This window comes from Protopterus annectens, chromosome 13.part0 (assembly GCF_019279795.1).
Source record: "Protopterus annectens isolate FY-2018-M chromosome 13.part0, PAN1.0, whole genome shotgun sequence".
Taxonomy (NCBI): Eukaryota; Metazoa; Chordata; order Ceratodontiformes; family Protopteridae; genus Protopterus; species Protopterus annectens.
In genome coordinates this window covers 1,233,237,792-1,233,259,565 of record NC_056747.1, presented here as the reverse complement: position 1 = coordinate 1,233,259,565, position 21,774 = coordinate 1,233,237,792, and the positions used below count along the sequence as shown (strand labels likewise).

The window sequence follows — 21,774 nt, the reverse complement described above, 5'->3', positions numbered from 1 at the left end:
GTTACTGAAATTCACCCAAAAATTAGAGTTTACTGACTCTCTCTTCTGACTTTCTGTTTTCACATTGGGAGAGCTGAAATTAAGCTGTTATTCAATGTGCAGCCGTCTTGGAAGTCTTGAGTTTCTTTCTTTTGTTGTACATCCTGTTTATATTGGGGGGTTCATCATGGAGGCCTTGCTTTTGGAGTTTGACCCAAGGTTATGTCAGTTTGGTTCTATGCAGTTATTTACATGCTTGTACAGGATTTCCTTAAGCACTTCTTCATAAGCCATGGTGTTCTCTGAGTTTGGGGGCTGTAGAATTTATCTATGCCATTTTTTTAATACGAGGTAGTTAACTTTGAAAATGTTCTTAGAGGACACTGGATTTGCTGAGAGTTCAGGCTTTATATTTATTTTAAGGGTAACTGCTTTGTTATCTGATGTTACCAGTGAGGACATTATACTAGGTGGTGTGCAACATTCTCTCATATTTGTGAATACTTGATCCAGGATATTTGCACCCCTTGTAGGTGTGCAAACTAACTTTTCTTCAAATTGACAAAATCCAGGGATCTTTGAGTCTGCATATTAGTGGTTGTGTGTGTGTGTATCCCAATTTATGGCAGGATAGTTAAAATGAGGAAGAAGGCATTCTTCATACTGTGAATGCCCACAGACAACTCCGACAGGATGAAAACCTTCAGAAAATCTGATCAGCAGTTAATTTCTTGTGAAGGTAAGAAAAAAGAACAACCTGTGACAAATTAGACTTATCTCCAGAAGGTTATCACATGCCATAATCTTTTTTTATACCCACCACAAGAAGTCAATTCTGGACAGTGTCAAGGCACACTCTACCAGGGTCTTGACTTTATCATTCGATTTTTTGGAAAGGGATGGATTCTAGAAGTATTCTAAAAGCAGCAACTTGGTCTTCTGTACATACCTTTACATAGTACTAAAAACTAGATTCATTTTCCAGGTCTAGAGCAGGCTTTGCTAGGACCTTTCTCTAGAGGCTCATGGACCCTCATCCTTCCTCCTCCCTGTCATAAGCTGGTGCAGTCTACCCATGTAGCTACGACTACTTCAGCTGTGAAAAAATGCTGACCATAGTGCAGTTGTGTAAGTAAACTTTCCATAACACTTGCTGTTTGAATTATCACTATTATAGTAGCTGCTTTCTCCCTCCATCTCCCTTATTTTCTGCATAAATGTTATTGTCAGTCTGTGAACTTTGATTTTTACTTTCCTTACATTGACCTTTTACAGGACTGTAGCCACCCTCTTTCAGGTCGCAAGAAAGTTCTGAAAGACTTTGCTATACATACCATTGATTTTCTTCAGTTCTGCTTGAGCTGTCAATGATTTGGGTATTTGGAGGGGGCGGCCACGGTGGTGCAGTGGTTAGTGTTGCCACCTCACAGCAAGAGGTTCTCCGGTTCGATTCTCAGCTGGGGTGCCTTCTGTGCAGAGTCTGTATGTCCTCTCTGTGGTCGCGTGGGTTTCCTCCCACATCTCAAAGACATGCAGTAGGTGGATTGGACACTCTAAATTGGCCCTATGTGTGAGTGTGCGCGTGTGTGTGCCTTCTGTGGAAGGTTGGGCGCCGGTCTGGCAACTCGACACCATAAAACTCCACTGCCAATCATGAGCGGACAGATGATCCACTGTGGCAACCCCTAACCGGGAAAAGCCGAAAGAAGAAGAAGAAGAAAGGAGGGTATCCTTAAGTTTTCAATGCTGATTGACTGTTCTGATCTATGTAGGATATAACCCATATACCTAAACCTACTGCAGCAGTGATGATTTGAACATCTACTGTTATGTTAAGTTTACTTATACAACTGTATTTTTTACTTGTAATATGTGGCTTAGGTGTGGGCAGGTTTGCCTAGAGAGTATCACTGAAGCAAGCTATTCTTAATTGCTCAAGGCAAAGCCTGACTGAGACTCTGGTGCCTTGGAGGATTTATCTCTTTACTGTTTGTGGAATACTTCATGTAGGGTGTCAAGACAAAGACTGCAAGCATTTCCTCTGGGTAAGCTTATTTTTCATTGTCTGTTTATTCTGTTCAGGTTAGTGAGGCTATGGCATAGCCTGGAGTTGTTCTAGACAGGATGCTGTAACTCCCTTTTTTAAAAGCTTTTTAACGTTTGATTTTTTTTTTTTTTTTACATAAGAGATTTCGCACTGCCAGCCACTAGTTATCATTAGTTATTTATGTCTTAATTCTTCCATAAGCTGACGGCATTTGATAACATGTCTTATGTATTGCATACCTAGAAAAAACTTTAATCTGATGTTGTCAGTCTTCATTTATTCCTTAGGTAACCTGTCTACCACATAAGGAGTGGTTCTGGCCCAGAATTTGTAGTTATTGGCCGTTTGGGCGGTCTTCCATCTCTCTCAACTTTCTGATTTGAAGGCCTGCATTTGCACTTGTTTCTGTCCTGTAACTCCTGGGCCCATCTCATTTGCTCACTCAAAAAAAAAAAAAAAAAAATGTATCTGCTTTTACTGTATTTGTGTTTCTTCCTAGTTTATTTTGCTTTTGTGTCATCTTAAAAGTACTCAGTTGTATTTATTACTGCTTGGTGTAACTCATTCTAAGCCTTTTAGTTTAAGCACTTGGGCTTCAGACCAGTTGTTTTACATTAAGAAGGTTTGTGGTCTGCACTGTAGTGGCAGAACAGGTAGCTTACATCCTTCTAAGTTGGGAATTGCTGATTGAGGGCTCAGTGTCTGTTATTCTAAAAGTGTATTAATTCTGGTTTAAGCACTTGGGCTTCAGGCCAGTTATTTTACATTAAAAGGGTTTGTGGTCTGCACTCTTGTGGGCGGAGAGGCTGGACTCTGCCCTTCTGAGCTGGGAATTTCTGGTTAAAGGCTTATAGTGCCTGCATATTTAAACTGCTTCTTACTGAAATTGGTACACCTTGTTTGCTGTAGCATAGACTAGATCCAGGCCTGCTGAATCTAGCTTTGTTTGTATAACTTGAGCACTAATCCAGGCATTCTTTAAAGTATTCAATTGTATTTATTACTGCTTGGTAGTCACTTGATTAAAGTGTAGCTATCATTCTAAGTCTTTTGGATTAAGCACTTGGGCTTCAGACCAGTTGTTTTAGATTAGGAAGGTTTGTGGCCTGCACTGTGGTGGCAGGACAGGCAGCTTACATCCTTCTAAGTTGGGAACTGCTGATTGAGGGTTCAGTGTCTGTTATTCTACAAGTATATTAATTCTGGTTTAAGCACTTGGGCTTCAGGCCAGTTGTTTGCATTAAGAAGGTTTGTGGTCTGCACTATAGTAGCAGAACAGGTAGCTTACATCCTTCTAAGTTGGGAACTGCTGATTGAGGGCTCAGTGTCTGTTATTCTAAAAGTGTATTAATTCTGGTTTAAGCACTTGGGCTTCAGGCCAGTTATTTTACATTAAAAGGGTTCGTGGTCTGCACTCTTGTGGGAGGAGAGGGTGGACTCTGCACTTCTGAACTGGGAATTTCTGGTTAAAGGCTTATAGTGCCTGCATATTTGAACTGCTTCTTACTGAAACTGGTACACCTTGTTTGCTGCAGCATAGACTAGATCCGGGCCTGCTGAATCTCGCTTTGTTTGTATAACTTGAGCACTAATCCAGGCATTCTTTAAAGTATTCAATTGTATTTATTACTGCTTGGTAGTAACTTGATTAAAGTGTAGCTATCATTCTAAGTCTTTTGGATTAAGCACTTGGGCTTCAGATCAGTTGTTTTACATTAGGAAGGTTTGTGGCCTGCACTGTGGTGGCAGGACAAATAGCTTACATCCTTCAAAGTTGGGAACTGCTGATTGAGGGCTCAGTGTCTGTTATTCTAAAAGTGTATTAGTTCTGGTTTAAGCACTTGGGCTTCAGGCCATTTATTTTACATTAAGAAGGTTCGTGGTCTGCACTTTTGTGGGAGGAGAGGCTGGACTCTGCCCTTCTGAGCTGGGAATTTCTGGTTAAAGGCTTATAGTGCCTGCATATTTGAACTGTTTCTTACTGAAATTGGTACACCTTGTTTGCTGTAGCATAGACTAGATCCAGGCCTGCTGAATCTAGCTTTGTTTGTATGCTTGTTGTTTGTTTGCTTGTTATTTCCCTGAAACGCTAATTCCACCTAAAACACGGCTTTTCAGAGCTTCTGTGGATCCCTAGTGATATCTGCATTGCTTACTGTACTTATTTCCTTGTTTCACTTGAAAGAAAGTTACTGTTTGTCATTTTTGCATTTAAGTTACCTGTAACACATTGCATTTAAGATACCTGGCACTTGCTCACTAAAGCAATTATATAAGTCAGCACTAAAAAATTAAAAGCACTACACCCTCACAAACTCCCCTTGAGTACCTTGTTCCCCATTGGCCCTTTTTTTCAATTAAAAAGGAATTCCCAATACTATTCTAGCATGTCCAAAAGTCAGTTGTCAATCTCCTCTCCGGTCCAGCTGGTGAATCTGGGAATCTTGAGGCAATGTTACAACTGCCTCATGTACACAAACAACCCTTTCCTTCTCCCAACAAATTCCAACACATGTGAGAGATGCAACCATATAGCCATACTGGAGGCAAAGCTCTCTCAACTCTACTGGCGAAACCAGTCAGGAGGAGAAGGAAACCACACTCACTACAATTCCAGTCTCACATAGACCTACCACGACAGCAAACCAAACACATAAACACACAAAAACATACTCGGAGGCTCTAAATAAAAATCTGCCTAAGCAGCAGAGACATCCAAAGCAGACACCCAAGCAACCGCTACCCCAAAACAAAACACGTGCAACACATAGCTCACAAAGCCAGTGTGCCGAACAGTCACAGCCCTTAAGGCTAAACAACACACCTGATACACTTGTAATAGATGACTCTATCGTCAGGCACACTGATTTCCCGCTCACCAGGCTGAACAAGGAGAAGGTCACGGTGAGCTGCCTGTCGGGTGCTAGGATCCACCACATAACACAAGCACTCAGGTCACTCCAAGGCAAGTACAAATATGACTCAGTCATTGTCCATGCTGGTGTGAATGACCTGAGACGTACCTCCCTGGACGACATGAAAAGAGACATAGAGGAGCTCTCTGAGCATGTAGCCCAGGCCGGTATGACCCTGACCTTGAGTAGCATCTTACCCTCACCAAGAATGATGCCACAATATGAAGACAAGATGATCAATTTCAACAACTGGCTTAAGTATCGGTGTCATTCAAAGGGGATCCAATGCCTGTCAGCCTGGGATGACATGCTCGACAAGCCACGATGCTTCGCTAGGGACGGCTTGCACCTGTCACCCCTGGGCTTTCGGATATTGGCAAAGGCTCTTGCTACCCCATAGTGCCTTTTTTAGGCAAGGCTCAAAAGACAAACCCACCTCCATAGGTATCACAAGGGATAAGAAACTAAGAGTAATGCTACTCAACGCCAGAAGTCTAAACCTCAAGATGCACGCACTCGAAACTCTCCTTAGCATGGAGAACATCGATATCTGTGCAGTAACAGAAACCTGGTTCAAGACTCCCGAGAGCACCCCAGCGCTACCAGGTTATACCTCATACCATGCTTTTCAGCCTCAAAAGTTGGACCGAACCACAAAAGGAGGGGGAGTATCAATAATCGTCAAAGATACCCACACCTCCAGGTTGGTGGCACAGCACGAAGCATAAGAGACTATCCATGTGCAACTAACAGTCGGTAAAACTGCCTTCCAGTTTATAGCCTGCTACAGACCACCCTCCCAAACCCAGGAACCCCACTCGGCCTTCCTGAGAACACTGGAAAATATGAAGGTCTCTACAAACACCATTATATTGGGTGACTTCAACTACCCATACATAGACTGGGAGCATTACTCTAGCTCCAACACCCTAGCCCAAAGGTTCCTAGAATTTATAAACTCAAATGCTATGGAACAACTTGTTACCACTCCCACAAGAGGGTAAAACATACTGGGCCTGATCATCACCAACATGGGGACTCTATGCTCCAGACCAGAAGTGTATCCCTCACTGGTAAGATCAGACCATAAACTAATCTCACTGGAGATTCACATCCCGGCTCCACCCCCTGCCCTGAAAACCACAGTGAAAAACTTCTCTAAAGCAAATTTCACACTCCTCAAAACCGAGGTGGAATCCTTCAAAGCCCCCGGGAATGTGGAAAATACGGCCCAGACCACAGAATCCTTTATAAACACATTCTATGAACACCTTCAGGAATGCATGGATCATGCAATCCCAAATAAAACCAAGACCCAATCCTCCAAAGGCAGACGTCCTGTCTGGTGGACCCCAGCCATAAACAAACTATACAATAGAAGGAGGAAGCTACTACACGATAGAGCAAAATCCCAAAAAGGGAAGGCATCTCTGATCAGTATTAGCAAAAAACTACGGGCACTCATAAAATCGTCTAAGGCCAGCTTCGAGAGAAACATTGCACAGGACAACTAAGGATAATCACAAGGCTTTCTTTAGTTATGTTAGGAACCTGGGCGAGAATTCCCAGATATGCTCAGAATTAGTCCAAAATGACAAAAAATACACCGAACCCACAGACATTGCCAACATCGTAGCTGACAGGTTCAGCACAACCCCCCCCCTCCCCACTAAAAGGGCAAATATCTATCCCAGCAGAGTGCTGCCCCCCTGACGTCTCAGATGCTCAGGTAAGAGCTGCCCTCTCCAAAGCAAAAAACACAGTATCAATGGGACCAGACGGTGTCCCTGGCTGCGTGCTACATGAACTCCAAGAAGAGCTAAACCCAAACATAAAACTACTGTTCAATCTCAGCCTTACTACAGGATATGTACCCAAAGAGTGGCATACAGCAACAGTGGTCCCATTTCACAAAGGTGGTGCCTCAACGGATCCTGGAAACTATCGCCCCATAAGCCTGACTAGCTTGGTCTGCAAATCTATGGAAAGGATCATCATGGACCTCATAAATAAAGATATTGGGGACCTACAGACACTGGATCCTAACCAGTTCGGCTTTGTTAAGGGCAGATCCTGCCTCTTAAACCTGGTTGATTTCTTTGAAACAGTCACCAAGGCCATTGACGAGGGGAAGGTGGTCCACAAAGCCTACCTGGACCTCGCAAAGCCTTCGATACAATACCCCACTCGGGCATTATAGATAAGCTCACCAGCTTAAATATAAACCCCTATGTCACTAGATGGGTTGCAAACTGGCTCAAGGACAGAATCCACATGGTTAGAATTGCTGGAGCCATGTCAGACTCCAAACCAGTTACAAGTGGCGTCCCACAAGGCTCAGTCCTGGGACCTCTCTTGTTCGGTATATATTTCTCGGAGGTACAGGCCAACATGGAAGGACTGTGGCTGACCAAGTTCGCAGATGACTGCAAACTGGGTGCCATAATCGACTCTCCAGCCGACCCAAGCATCCTCCAAAAGGGCCTCATAGAAACAGACAACTGGTGCCAGAGCCATGACCTCAGGCTAAACGCCAAAAAGTGTATAGTCATCCCCTTTGGCAAAACCAAAGTGCCCACAAATTACCACATAGGTGGTAATCCATTAAGTACAGAAGAAGTAATTAGGGACCTGGGGACCCAAGTTGATAGCAATCTCTCATTTGACAACCACGTGGCCAAAGTGGTTTAACAAAACATTTTATATAGCCCACCTAATCATGAAGGGATTCACATCTAGATCAGGGGAGGTCATCGGGCCTCTTTACTCATACCTCATCAGGCCCATAATTGAGTACAATGCCCCTTTTGGGATGTACCTTACCAGACACCTGCAGCAACTGGAAAGACCCCAAAAGTACCTCACCAAGAGGATCAAAGGGCTCAAACAGATGCCATATGCTGCCCGGTTAAAGAAACTCCAGCTCTACTCAGCGGCATACCGCCTACTCAGAGGCGATCTGTGCCTGACGTATAAAGCCATGTCCAACCCGGAATTAATGGACATGCTGCACCTCAGAAAATCCAAATCCCATCGAGCTATGCGCTCGAGAGACTTGAACCTCAGCACTGAAATAAATCGGACATGCTGGAGGGACAAATTCATAACCCAGAGGCTCCCTTCACTCTGGAATAAAATCCCAGTCCAGGTTAGGCAGAGTCCCTCATTGACTCTCTTCAAGAGGAATCTTGATGAGTGGATGGGAGGTTTACCCTGGGTATCACTTCTGTGTCACTGTTAGACAGAGGCACAGTATACTAACCTCGAAAAAGGGCATAGCAAAATTAATTTAAAATGGGTGGCAAAAGCCAAACACACTCTGGCTAGGCTTATAAATGCCCTAGGGCAGATAGCCTAGTAAGAACCTATGAACCTATAACCTATGAACCTTAACCTGTGGTTTCGTTTCTGAAACGAACTGACTTGGCCGTACAACAGCCCGCTAGGATTAAAAACTCTCAAGCATTTCTCCCTACCCATCATACTCCTATCCAGTTTAGCTCAGATCTCGTTTGCACCTTCCAGTGTAAGTCGTGTCACCAAACCTCTCAAGATAAGTACAGTTATATTTTAAAATCCTATAGTAGTTTATCCTTTATAGTCTTTCTATTACATCATTATTCCTTTTACCTTAGTTTAAAATCTCCCTACATCTACTCTGAGTCTGCTTGCTTCTTCAGAACCAGAGCTGACATTAGAAAAAACATGACAGCACTTCATGACCAACAACCTCGGTTCCATCTTCTATACCGGCACCAACTCCTATGTTTCCGACCACAGTTCTTCAGGAACATGAGCATATTTTTCCAAGGATGCAGTATTCCCCATCTATAGAACCATATGCAGGACAATTGCCCAGTCCACTCCTGGAGAGACCTAAATCTCTGTCCACCCAATCAGTTCACTCCACCAAGAGCTTATCTGAATTAGACATGCTAGGGCTGGTGGATCAGGATCTTGTGGCAAGAGGATTGCCATCTACAGCCTCGATTCCAACTATCCCTTGTATGTACTGGAACTAGTTTCTCCACCAAATCTTCCTCCTCTGACCTCATCTGCAGATTTGGAGACACAGGCTCTGATCCCCCCTGCACTGACTGTTTCAGCTCCAGCCAGATATTTTTCTCTGGTGCCAACTACTACTCTGAGCTCTTTGGTCCTCTCAGAACTGGAGGGCTCCTGGGGTGCAAGTTCCCCTCTCAGTTCCAAGGGACAGGTTTTGACTCCAGTTTTCTCTGAACCATCCCTGCACCTCTGGGCCTCTGCACGCGTGATCTCCACTCCAGCTTCGGTGTCAGGGGTGGTCTCCTCAGGGCTGGGAGTGACATTGGTTCCAAGGCAGTCATTCTCTGTTCCAGGCTCCCTTCCCCTTTCGGGATACCTGCCTTCCAACCAATGGAGAAGGCTTTGTCCTCCGTGGCCACCCAATAATCTTCCCCATGAACAAAGTTTATTCCTGATCCTTCCTTTCATTCTGACTCTCAACCACCCTCTGCATTGGGAGAGGGAGGGCCAAAACTGCAGGATACACCTATCCAGGTTTTATCCTCTTCTGACACTACTTCAGATTTTCCCACTGAAGAAGTCTGTCACAAGAAAAAGTACCTGGATTTCCCAGAAGAGTCCGTCACTGCAGATTCGGACTACGATGAAGGGGAGGGTTCCGCTAGGTCACCCCCAGATGATGTCCCCTTTTAGAGAACCTTAAACAGAGTGGTGGCTGGAAGTCCCAGCATCCTTCCCCCATAGGGTCAGTATACCTGCAAGCTTTCAGCTCTCGCCCATCTACTTCTTGGGTGAGTCCACCAGCTGATCTCATCAAACTGATTGCACATCAGGTGAGGAAGGCTTCTGATTCCATAGATCCAATTGCTAAGAGGCCAGACATAATTATCTCGGCTCCCAAAGATTTTCAGTTTTGGGCTAAAGGGTTGGCAGTAGATGCTGTGGTGGTTGTGGCAGCCACAAAGAAAGAACTGTCTGAAGAGAGTTCTCCCAGTCGAGAGTTTTGGGTGATGGATAGCTTCGGTAAGCGGGTATACACTTATTTGAACTTTGCGGTCGCTGAGCTTTATGGCACATTTTACTAGACTCCAAAGGGATTTGATTAAGGAGTTGTCAAATACCCTTGTAGGACCCGTATCTAATGAAGTTCAAGAAAATGCAACTTCTCAGTTGGCCACCCTCAAGTCCATATTCATCTCATCCATGAGGCTCATAGTACATGCAGCTGAAGGGACGACTAGAGCAGCGGGTTCTAATGTAGCCATAAGGAGACACACCTGGATGTGGTTATGTGAATCTGCAGACCCATTCAAATCTTCATTCGTCAGTGTGTCCTTTGATGGATCTGCTCTTTTTGACCGAAAAGTAAGAGAGACCTGGTCCAGGTGTGAGAAAGATGGGAAGACCTTCTCTGCAGTGAGCGTAACCTTTTCCATCCCTCAACGGTCATTCTCTAGGAACCAGAGGAGTGGGAAAATGCGGTTCCAAAAATCCCAAGGGCCTTTCCAGGACACGCATGGTGTTACCTCCCCCAGAGGCAGATGGGGGAGTTTCAATGGAAGACACCATCCACGCAACAGAGTTGACCCACAAAATCTCAGGGTTCCAGGGACTCTTTCCCAGCCAAATTCTATCAGATCTCCTGAAAGGAGGCCCAATTGCTTACCTATGGAAGCAGTCTGGGAAGAATTATCCTTTCACCAACAAGCTTGGCTGACAATAACTTCACATGTTTGATTGCAAATGATTACCAGAGGATACACCATTCCCTTCCACTCCTTTCCCAAAATATTCAAAAGGATTCCCAATGTTCCACCCAGTGAGAGGGAACCAGCAGTTTGAGAAATTAAAAAAAACTGCTAGAAAAGAGAGTCCTTCAAACTGTCCCCCCAGACCAGAAAGAATCCGGAAATTACCCAAGATTCTTTTTAGTGCCAAAGGAGACAGGGGACTGGAGACTGATCTTAGATCTCAGTGTTTTGAACAAATCTGTTCCGGATGGTCACTGTTCAGTCCGTCATTCCCTTTTTAGGAAAGGATGATTGGATGTGCTCAGTAGATCTCCAAGATGTGTATTACCACATTGAGATGGACAAGCACTCCAGGAAATTTCTCCACTTCTGGCTGGGAGCCAGTCACTATCAATACCTGCTCTTTGGCCTCACCACAGCCCCCAGGGTGTTCACCAAATGCATGGTGGTGGTAGTGTCTCATTTTAGACTACACAAGACGCTGAATGTTTCCTTATTTAGATGACTGGCTCATCACTGCTCCCACCAGGCATCTCTTAGAAAAATCAAGAGATTACATCCTTCAGTTTTGAGCTGACCCCAGAATCTGAATAATCCATGAGAAATCTCATGTGATTCCAACACAGAATCTGGAATTTATAGGAGCAAATATGAACGGTTGCATAGCTTCCCTTCCCTTTCCCCATGTAGAAAAGATCAAATCTCAAGTCAGAAGAATCAGCAGCAGCAAGACAGTACTGCAGGCTCTGAGTTCTGTGGCAGCGGCCATTACCTTGGTACCTTTAGCAAGATTCTATACGAGGATCCTATAATGGCTTCTAGCATCCCAATGGTCTATTCTTCAGCAACCGATGTTGCATCACATTTTAGCAACCAACTGTTGCAAAAGGGTTATCTGCTGGTGGGTTGTTTCCACAGATATTTTAACAAGAAGGCCTTTCATACAACCCCACCCCCAGGCCATAGTGACCACAGCCACCTTCCAGATTGGGAGGGCATTATATGGGCAAGACAGTCCAAGGCACTTGATCTTGATCACTTACAGAGGCCAGCTTGCATATCAATGTCCTAGAGATGAGGGCAGTCCTGTTAGTGTTACAGGCCTTTCAAGCCGTCCATCCTCCAGGGACAATTGTGATCCAGACAGAAAACATGTTGCTCGTCTGGTACATCAACAAACAGGGAAGAACCAAGTCTTATTCCCTTTGTTGAGAAGCACTCAGAGTTTGGGAGTGAGTGGTGTCTTCCAACCACTTTCTAATAGCAATGCACATCCCAGGGACTTCCAGTGTGATAGCGGACAAGCAGAAGCAGATGCATCCTCATGACTCGAGTGATCTCTCAACCTGAAGATGGCACAGATGATTTTTTGCTGCTGGAGCCAGCCTTGCATCACCTCAAAATAAGTGCAGCAGCTACTTTGCCCTGGTCCCCCCTCTGGGGGAGTCCCAGAGAGACGCTCACCTTCACGATTGGCCCTCAGGACCTCTATATGCTCCCCCCCCAAGATACCATTAATCCCTCAATTTCTGAAGAAAGCAACCAGGTTGAAGAGCAAAGTGATCCTCATTACCCCATTCTGGGCTTGACAGATTTGGTTCCCCTTCCTCTGGCCTCATCTGATTCAGCAATCGTGCACTCCTGGACCAAGCTGTAGATCTCCTGTCCCAAACAGAGGGACTAGTGCACCCAAATCTTCAGAATCTAAAGCTCACAGCATGGCTTCTCTACTTCCAATGATTGCCAGGCATAACATTTTGTCATCTCCAGTCCGTAAGATTATTTTGGCTTCTCATAAACCTACCACTAGAAAACATTATTGTAGTAAATGGAATACATTTTCATGCTAGGTACATATTAATGACACTGATCCTTTTTCAGTCCCTATAACACAAATTTTAGAGTTTCTGACATTTCTTTTTAAAGATGGAGCTTTTGCTTCTACCATCAGAATTCAACTAGCGGCCATTTAGAATTTTCTCAATGATTTACAGGATCCCTCATTAATGTCTCATAAACTGTGCAAGGTCGTTTTGAAAGGAACCTTGATGCTGAGGCCTCCTTATAAAGAACCGTATGTTCCTTGGGATCTCAACTTGGTTCTTCAGACTTTGAAATACCCTCCTTTTAAGCTTGCAGCCACTTATGAAATGAAGTACTTGTCTTGGAAACCCACTTTACTAATAGCTATTACCTCTGCCAGAAGAGTTTGAGATTCAGGCACTGTCCTGTAAATCACCATTTTTGACCTTTCACCAGGATAGAGTTTCTTTAAGGACTAATCCATCCTTTCTACCAAAGCTTGTGTTGAAGATCAATATTAATTTAGACCATACATTTGCCAGTTTTCTTTCCAAGATTTTCAAATAAAGGTGAATATTCTTTGCACTTATTAGCTGTCCACAGACAATTGTGTTTCTTCCTTCATAGAATAAAATCTATCCGAAAGTCTGATCAACTACTTATTTCCGAAAGTCTGATCAACTACTTATTGCCTTTTCTAGTGCTAGACTAGATAGACTGGTTTCCAAAGTTACGCTTTCTAAATGGTTGAAAGATTGCATATCTTTCATATACAACAAAAATAATGTTATATTACCTGGATCTGTTAAAACACATACTACCAGAAGAATAGCTACTTCTGCAGTTTTTCATTAAAGAGCTTCCTTAGATGACATTTGTGCAGCAGCAACTTGGGCTACCCCACATACCTTTATTAATCATTTCAAATTGGATTTCGCCTCCAAGGGAAGAGCATCCTTTGGTTCTATGGTGCTGAGGAATATTCTTCCTCGAGTCCACCCAGGATAAAAGTAGCTGGGGACTCTGGCCCACAGGTCAAGGAATAAATGAAGTTTGATAACATCAGATAAATAATAAAACAAAACCAGGGAGGCTGAGGAACAGAACCAAATAAATGTTTAATAAACACAGTTAAAAAAGGTTAAGCGCTTCTGTCTTCAAATTCTGAAGACATCATCAGACCCATTTAAACATAGCAACATTCCAATTTGAATAAACCAAGAAATACACACCTCCCACAATAAACAATCATGCTGTAACAATTTAAGAATCTACCCAATCACAAAAAGCTAATTTAAAATTACATAGAGACCACTCAAAAAAAAAAAAAAAACAATTAAAATGTACATGATCTAAACTTGAGCTCACTAATAATGGATATAGAATCATTTATACCTGATGGAGTGGCGGCATCACGTCTTAGCTACCAAAATATCTCCCTTTGTAATGGTCTGTTTTTCGAGTCACCTGAATAAGTCATGGTGTAAACCTGTTAAAGAATAAAAAACTTGAACTTAATAAACCCTTTACATATAAGGGAGTGTCTCGCAAGAGAGCTCTTATTGTCCAAGCATTGTAAGTTGTAAATATGTTGCTAAATTCTTTGATTAATAGCATTAATGGTTTTACCAGTATAGAAAGCTTGGCACTGAGTGCAAAAGATGAGATAAGCCACCTTATCTGAATGACAGTTGAATCTTCCATCCTTTGTATAGCTTCTTATTTTATCATAGAGCCATCCTTTATATTCATTTTCTGTATACTTACATTGGTGGCATCTATCACATTTATGAGTCACTGACCAAATCCCAGTGGTGCTAATAGGTGGATTTTCCAAAATGTTCTTTATTATACTTCTTTTTATAAGTAAATGTAGGTTTAATCCCAACTGAATCATTTAGTAGCTTCATCACAATCAAAAATAAACCAATTTTCAGCAGTAATGATGTCAGTAGCCTTAACGTCCAGTGAATAATGTAGAACCATATTACTGTGTATTTTAAAATCAGACATCACTGCTGCTAGCAACCATTTTTTTGATCACCCCATATTTAATAATGGGACCATACCCACCTTGTCTTTCCGTCCATACCTACATTGCAATATTATTAAACAATGAGGCTGGATAATTCCGCTCTAGAAACATCTTTTTCAACACCAAAAATTCATCTTGACAGATGTTGTCATCTGATGTTAATCTAGACACTCTAACAAACTGACTTTTAACTATTCATTTTTTTCTGATAAAATCATTTAGTAGCAACTAGAGAAAAAAAAAAGTATTACAAAAGGTAGTTTTCCTGGTTTCAAAACTACCATCTGGTGACCTTTTATATCCAAGTAATTAATTTCATCAAAACCTGTACGATACGTAAACTTTAAAAAAAATCAGTACTTGCTTCCATTTGACCCAGAAACTCTTAAAACTGGTCATGGTCACCTTGCCATAAAGTCAATAAATCATCAAGATATCAAAAATATGCTTTACACACCGTAAATAATGGTAGTTGAAACAAAATAACCAATTCCCATCTAAACAGCACACTACTGGCATAAATGGGAGCACATGCTGCTCCCACTGCCACACCCGGTAATTCACCTTTATTTGAAAATTTTGGAAAGAAAACTGGCAGATTTATGTTCTGATCAATATTGGTCTTCGACACAACCTTTGTTAGAAAGGATGGATTAGTCCTTATAAAAACTCCATCCAGGTGAAAGGTCAAACATGGTGATTTACAAGATAGTGCCTGGAATTCTTCTGGCAGAGGTAATAGTTATTAGTAAAGCTGTTTTCCAAGACCAAGTACTTTAGTTCACAAGTGGCTGCAGGCTCAAAAGGAGGGTATATTAAAGTTTGAAGAACCAAGTTGAGATCCCAGGGAACATATGGTTCTTTATAAGGAGGCCTCATTATCAAGGCTCATTTCAAAAAGGCCTTGCAAAGTTTATAAGGCATTAATCAGGCTTGTGAAAATTCAGCATGGCCACTAGTTGAATCCTGATGGTAGAAGCAGAAGCTCCATCTTTAAAAAGAAATGTCAGAAACTTTAAAATTTTTGTTACAGGGGCTGAAAAGGGATCAATGTCATTAATATGTGCCCAGTATGAGAATTTATTCCATTTACTGCAATAAAGGTTTCTAGTGGTAGGTTTATGCGAAACCAAAATAATCTTACGGATTGGAGATGACGTAATGTTATGCCTGGCAATCACTGGAAGTGGAGAAGCCACGCTGTGAGCTTTAGGCTCTGAAGATATGGGTGAACTAGTCCGTGTGGATTTGACAGAAGATCTGAAGCTGGGTCAAGAGTCCACGGTTGCTGAATCGGTTGAGGCCAGAGGATGGAAAACCAAATCTGTCAAGCCCAGAATGAGGCAATGAGGATCACCTTGCTCTTTAACCTGTTTGCTTCCTTCAGAAATTGAGGGACTAATGGTATTGGTGGGGGGAAGCGTATAGAAGTCCCAAGGGCTGATCATGAAGCTGAACGCCTCCCTGGGACTCCCTGGAGGGGGGACCAGGGTAAAGTAGCCGAGTCAGTTCCGATTTCAGAACCAAGCCCAGAGGTCAAGGATAAATGAAGATTGACAGCACAGATGAAACGTTATGGTGACTACATAACTAGGGTTATCATATTTGGTTATATGAAAAAGAGGATGAAAAAATATGTGCTGGTATTATACCAGTGCGTATTTTCTCGTCCTCTTAGGGTTGCCAGATTCTTGACTGGCCGGGTCAGGACAAAAGGTCTTTCATACTAGGTGAAGACCAAAAAAAAAAACAGGGGGGGTCTTTAGTCTTTAATGCAGAACATCGCAGTTCCATATTAAAGACAAGTAGCTCCGTGTTTGGTGATTTTTGATTGGCCCGTATGCTGGTATATGAGCCAGTCAGAAACTTGCAGAGCGGGCCCTCTTCTGTTCAGTGCGGAACATCAAGCCGTTCCGCATTGAACAGAGCTCTGTTTTGCAATTTTTTGATTGGCCGGCATACCGGTGTACTGGCCAATCAAAAAAAAAAAACGAAGTGGAGGCTGTTTTGCCAGGACTGTAACCGGCAATGCGGGACTCTGGATCGGACTGCTGATCCCAGGACAATCCCACTGAAATAGGAATATCTGTTTTTTGAAAATTCTGCAATTTGTCCAGGTTTTTGAAAAACCTGGACAAATCGCAGAATTTTCAAAAACCGTCTGGACAGGAACCCAGAAAGAGGACGTGTCCGGGGAAACCCGGACATATGGTAACCCTATACATAACTTCTTTTTTTCTACCATAGTTTGCCTTCTGTCATGTTATCTTAGTCACTGGAGATAAGTATAGTACTTCTCAAGGAATAAGTGGCTGAGGTTGTTCATTTTGTTTATTAACAAGTTTTGTTTTTTGAAGACACTCCTGGTTATTTTCTCCAGACACTCCCATTTCCTCCCACCTCCCAAAAACATCCTAGCTGATTGGCTGCTCTGATTTTCCCCTCACATGCATTAATTTACCCTGATATTGTGATACAGGCCATGGTTAGAAAAGTGTTTGAAGTGGAGCAATTGATTTCTTCTGTTAGTAAATAAATATATTAAATGAATTGTTTCTTCTCATGTAAGTGATGTGCATTTGCTGATTTATTTTGACCATCAGTGAACCAAGAGATTGCCGACATAGTCTTAAGATCTTACATAATAGTTTTTGCATACTCATTCATTTGTAGTGCCATGTGGTTCATGCATGATTAATAAAAAAACACACCTACCACCAGCAACACCATTTCCAATTTGGTGTTAGTCCTTATTGTCACTAATTATTGTGATCTTCTATCAGTGCTATTTAGCTAACTCTACATAGCAGTCAAGAGGAATGCTCATCTTTAGTCTTCCTTTCCAGTTTATTTCTGAGAACTGTTGGCTTATTTCTCACACAGGATGACAGGTGTTCTTTTTAGATCTAGATGATCAGCGCAGGACTTGATTGTATGTTTTTTTTTAATCAAATATCATTTAGATGAAGAACATTATTACTGTGACTTAAACTAGTTGCCCTTGTGGTCCATTTTAAGTCTAGTCAATTTCTCCAAAAGGTTAGAATCTAACCATGTACCTTGTACCTTTGAAGTAAACACTTCAATCATTATGCCAACCTCTGCCTCCTTAATGAACTTTTTCAGGGTTGAATACTAGGCTAACTGATCTAAAGGGCCATTTTAAGTTTAACTATTAACCTGAGATCAGAATCAAACCCTGTACCTTTTGTCTATAAGGTAAAGACCTTACCCGTTTATGCTGAATCCCACCCTCTTTAATCCCCTTTATGTTATTCAGTTGTTGTTGTTCTTTCGGCTTTTTCCCGATTAGGGGTCGCCACAGCGGAACTCCGGTCCGCTAATGATTGGCAATAGATTTTCACGAACGCCGAGGTGCCACCTTGACGTCCAACCTTCAACGAAGGCACGCCCATTTACGCATGTCTTTCAAATGCCCATCCAACCGCGGGGAGAGGTTGCTAAATAACTAAAAATACCACTGAGTCACTATCCCTTTCTCAAAGCTGATTCTGATAGCAGTGCTTTTTGAAGTGCTTTCTGGAATCTATTTTAGAAAGAATCTGAACAGATCGGTACAGCACTGTGATATAATTGCATATTAATTGTAAAGAAACTAAATTGCTGTTGCAAAGTGTTTTTTGATCCAGAGAGACAAAATTGTAGTTTTACTTGGACGATAGATAAAGATATGCAGCATCCAGCAACAGTATAAAACTTCAACTAAAAGTAACCATCCAGCCTTAAAAAAAATGTACAGCTACATTCACTTGTACACACAATGTATGTCATTACTGTCTGTCAGTGTACTTAGCTAAGTTTATAAAGCAAAATGCTCACTGCGATGTAGTAGATTATGGGATTGCATAGGGTTCCATGAGGGACAGTCCTCTGATCCACTTCATTACCCTTAGAAATATTTTTGAACAACCACCACCAAAGATAAAAAAAATTGTACATAGGTATATAAATCAGTTTAAGTAACTAAGAAAATGTAAACTGTTGCTGTGGAAGTATAGGGTCATGCCATCCACACCCAAATAAGTTCCAAACTGTCAACAAGTGGCAGAGTTGTAGGTCCTGGCTTCCCATGCCCTTATCCTCCTCACTCTGAGCTCAGTGACATACCGTGCCAATTAATCACAGTAACTGAATTGTAACTAAATAAAACTCTACACACACACACACACACACACACACACACACACACACACACACACACACACACACACACACACACACACACACACACACACACACACACACACACACACACACACACACACACACACACATTAATTTCCAAGAGAACCTAGTAAAAACTTTCAGTTCTACAATCTTACCTCTTGCTTTATTACTGTACTGCCTCTAGTTAAGTTCCAAAAAGACACTGGAGGTAGGACATATGTAAAAACAGTTTTATTCAAATCCAGCAACTAAAATGTTAGCCCACTTGGCTTTCCAGTTTTAAAAATAAACTAAGCACCACCTTCATAACAGTGTCCCTTTTACACAACCTTTCTAGGTTACAGGCTGCCTTAAAACCAAAACCAAAGTTCCAGTCTGCAGGCCTCTCCCAGACCGAACTTTCAACTCTAAAACAAGTATTGTCATAAGGTATAATCCTCATGTTATACTCTACAGATTTGCCTTGACTGGGCCCCTCAGTTCATGATTCCAGGTCTTCCTTTCAGATAACCATTCAGTGAGAAAGTAGCTTCCTGAGATTGGCTCTTTTTAGACTGTTTCATTATTCCATTTAATATCTTGTTATCAAGCAAATTGGTGTACAGATGTTCTCACACTATACATTCTGAAAACGTTTTTCATAGGCAACACTATTACAATCATCCAAATAAAACATAAAAAACAATTGTAAGGTATAGCTGAGCAGTTTTTTTTTTCTTTTCAAAAGTGAATTTCATAGTCATTTACCAGTAGCTAGCATTACCCTTCTATCAATTCATAAAATAATTAGTTACATTTTACACTTAATAAAATTTTACTAAGAGAAAATTAAATTGAGTAATACAGTTTGAGAAAATAAATGTACAAACAAGGTATGATATTGCACAATGGAATGTAAAACTGTGTGTTGCAACAGGCATAAAGTTTTACTGGAAAATATTGCCTCAATACCTACTATTCCATAACTAAAATAGAGCTAAAATAATTATTATTCTCTATCTTCCACGCTGTAAAAATGTAAAATCCAACAGACAAGTAAAACAGAATAAACCTACCTTTTCAGAGAGGTAAAAAAAAGTCCGTGGAACTCATCCAAGGTACCAGAGACTGTTCAGAGTTGCTTCTGTGTGCTGGGACTTTAGAGCAAGAGAGGCACAGTATTTGACCTCTGGAGTGGTGTCTCGGGATGATTATTACTGGAACGTATGCAGTCACTATAGCAACAACCAAGCAGAATGTCTGGTACTTCCCTGGCCCTGTCGCTCAGAATTCAAACCTGCAGATAGTGGCATTTCTGGAAAACACCACGAAGTAATGATATGATGGGAGCCAAGTCCAGTCTGAAAGGAATGTATGTTTCTGTTGCCACTCCCTTACAGATAAAGTAGTGTTAAAATTCAAACTTGGACGGTAGCAAGTACGTTAAAAAAATGTGCCTTTTCATCTCAAATGCCACCTCTGAAGAGCATCTTTGCTTCATTCTATCCATGCAAACTGGATCCCCATTAAATATAAAGATGACCTCTTAATTGAGACTCAGCTCTTCAGATTAATCCACCTACAAACATAATCCACTTTAGCATGCAAAATAACACAAACCTTAGAAGTTACAATGAGCTCCAAACCACCTAACTACCACAACCAACTTGCAACAGTAAAACATGTTGTCTAGCTCCCCACACTTTGGCAATCTCTCCCCTTCTACTTAAAGAACATTATCTCATTTCCAACTTTCTGTTGACATCTAAAATAATACCTTTTCAAAACGTCCTACTGCACCTGCCTCAAAAATGGTCATATCACTTAAGCACATCCCATTCTCTGTCCCTTAACCTCACAGTCACCCTCTACTTTGCTTGCTTCTAGTCATATTACTAGTTAACAGTTATGGAGAGCTACTATTACAACATCCACTGTGGTTCATAAGGATCAGTCTTTCTTTTTACTGCCTGTATTGCTCTTTTCCTTACTACTGTTCACTGCCTATGTAATTTTTTTTGCACTGTATGCTAATCTTCACTTTTAAATTGTATGATTTTTTTTGTGAAGCAGTTTACCCAGGATGTGCCTATAAAATGTATGGTTTCATCAGTACACTACTCTTGTTAAACATAAATAGCCAGTCTTGATGCAGCACTGTAACTTTCATACAGTGGTCATTTGTTATTGATTTGCTGTGCAGTGTATTGTGATGCACAGGAGCGTTACTGTATTTTATTTTCACAAAGGTGCATCTTTGCACACGCACACAAACTATTGTGATCTGAAAAACTGACATGCTTTTGCCTTCTTACACAATGAACTGTTGTGGCTTGTTAGGAAATTCATTTGCATTTCTTTGTCAAATGCCAGAGCGGTTTAAATATAGTTAACTGAGCCAGCCTGCAGTTCCTAGTGGTAATTGACATGCACTGTGAGAATGTTTTATATTGATGCTATTTTCGCAAGAAAATTAACAATATAGCTGGAACGACATTGTTGGAATTCACATAATTATTAAGTCTTGCATTTGGATTGGCCATAGATTGGAAGCACCATGTGGTGTTTTTTCTGTCTTCCGTATGGAGAACTTTTGTTAAGATAAAATCAGACTAATTGGCATATGTGTCCAGTATATGTAATATTAAATATTTGTAGTTCTGCAAGTTAGTTATTTTGCTATTTCAGGCAAGTTTGTGTATGTATTATTGTGTAAATAAAGTTGGTTGAGGCCCATATTCATCTACAAATATCTGTGAGCAGATTTTGTGTTTTCATAATTTTAAATCTCACTTTTGCTTTGTATTGTCATTTTGTAGGTATTCAGTCGTTGGATTTATTGACAAAAATAAGGATACGCTATTCCAGGATTTCAAACGGCTTTTGTATAACAGGTATGGTATACAGCGATGGTCTGGGCTAATTTCTTAGGTGTTTTGTTTGTTTGATTATTTATTTGTTTGTTTATTGATTTATTTTTTTATTTACAGTTTGTTAAAAAGGTAGTGGATTGGTCAAGGGACCCCACCAATCTGTAACCCAGACCACAAGGGTACAACAATACTTTAGTAA

General features: G+C 41.5%; 1 protein-coding gene across 1 annotated transcript in view; it reads left to right on the top strand.

Moving 5' to 3' along the window:
• Positions 1 to 21,774, top strand: part of MYO1D (myosin ID) — a 2,136,961-nt gene that overhangs the window by 1,119,765 nt on the left and 995,422 nt on the right. The window contains exon 13 of the mRNA XM_044055239.1: positions 21,522 to 21,596. Within this exon, the coding sequence (XP_043911174.1) occupies positions 21,522 to 21,596 (75 nt within the window). The remainder of the gene's footprint in view (positions 1 to 21,521; positions 21,597 to 21,774) is intronic.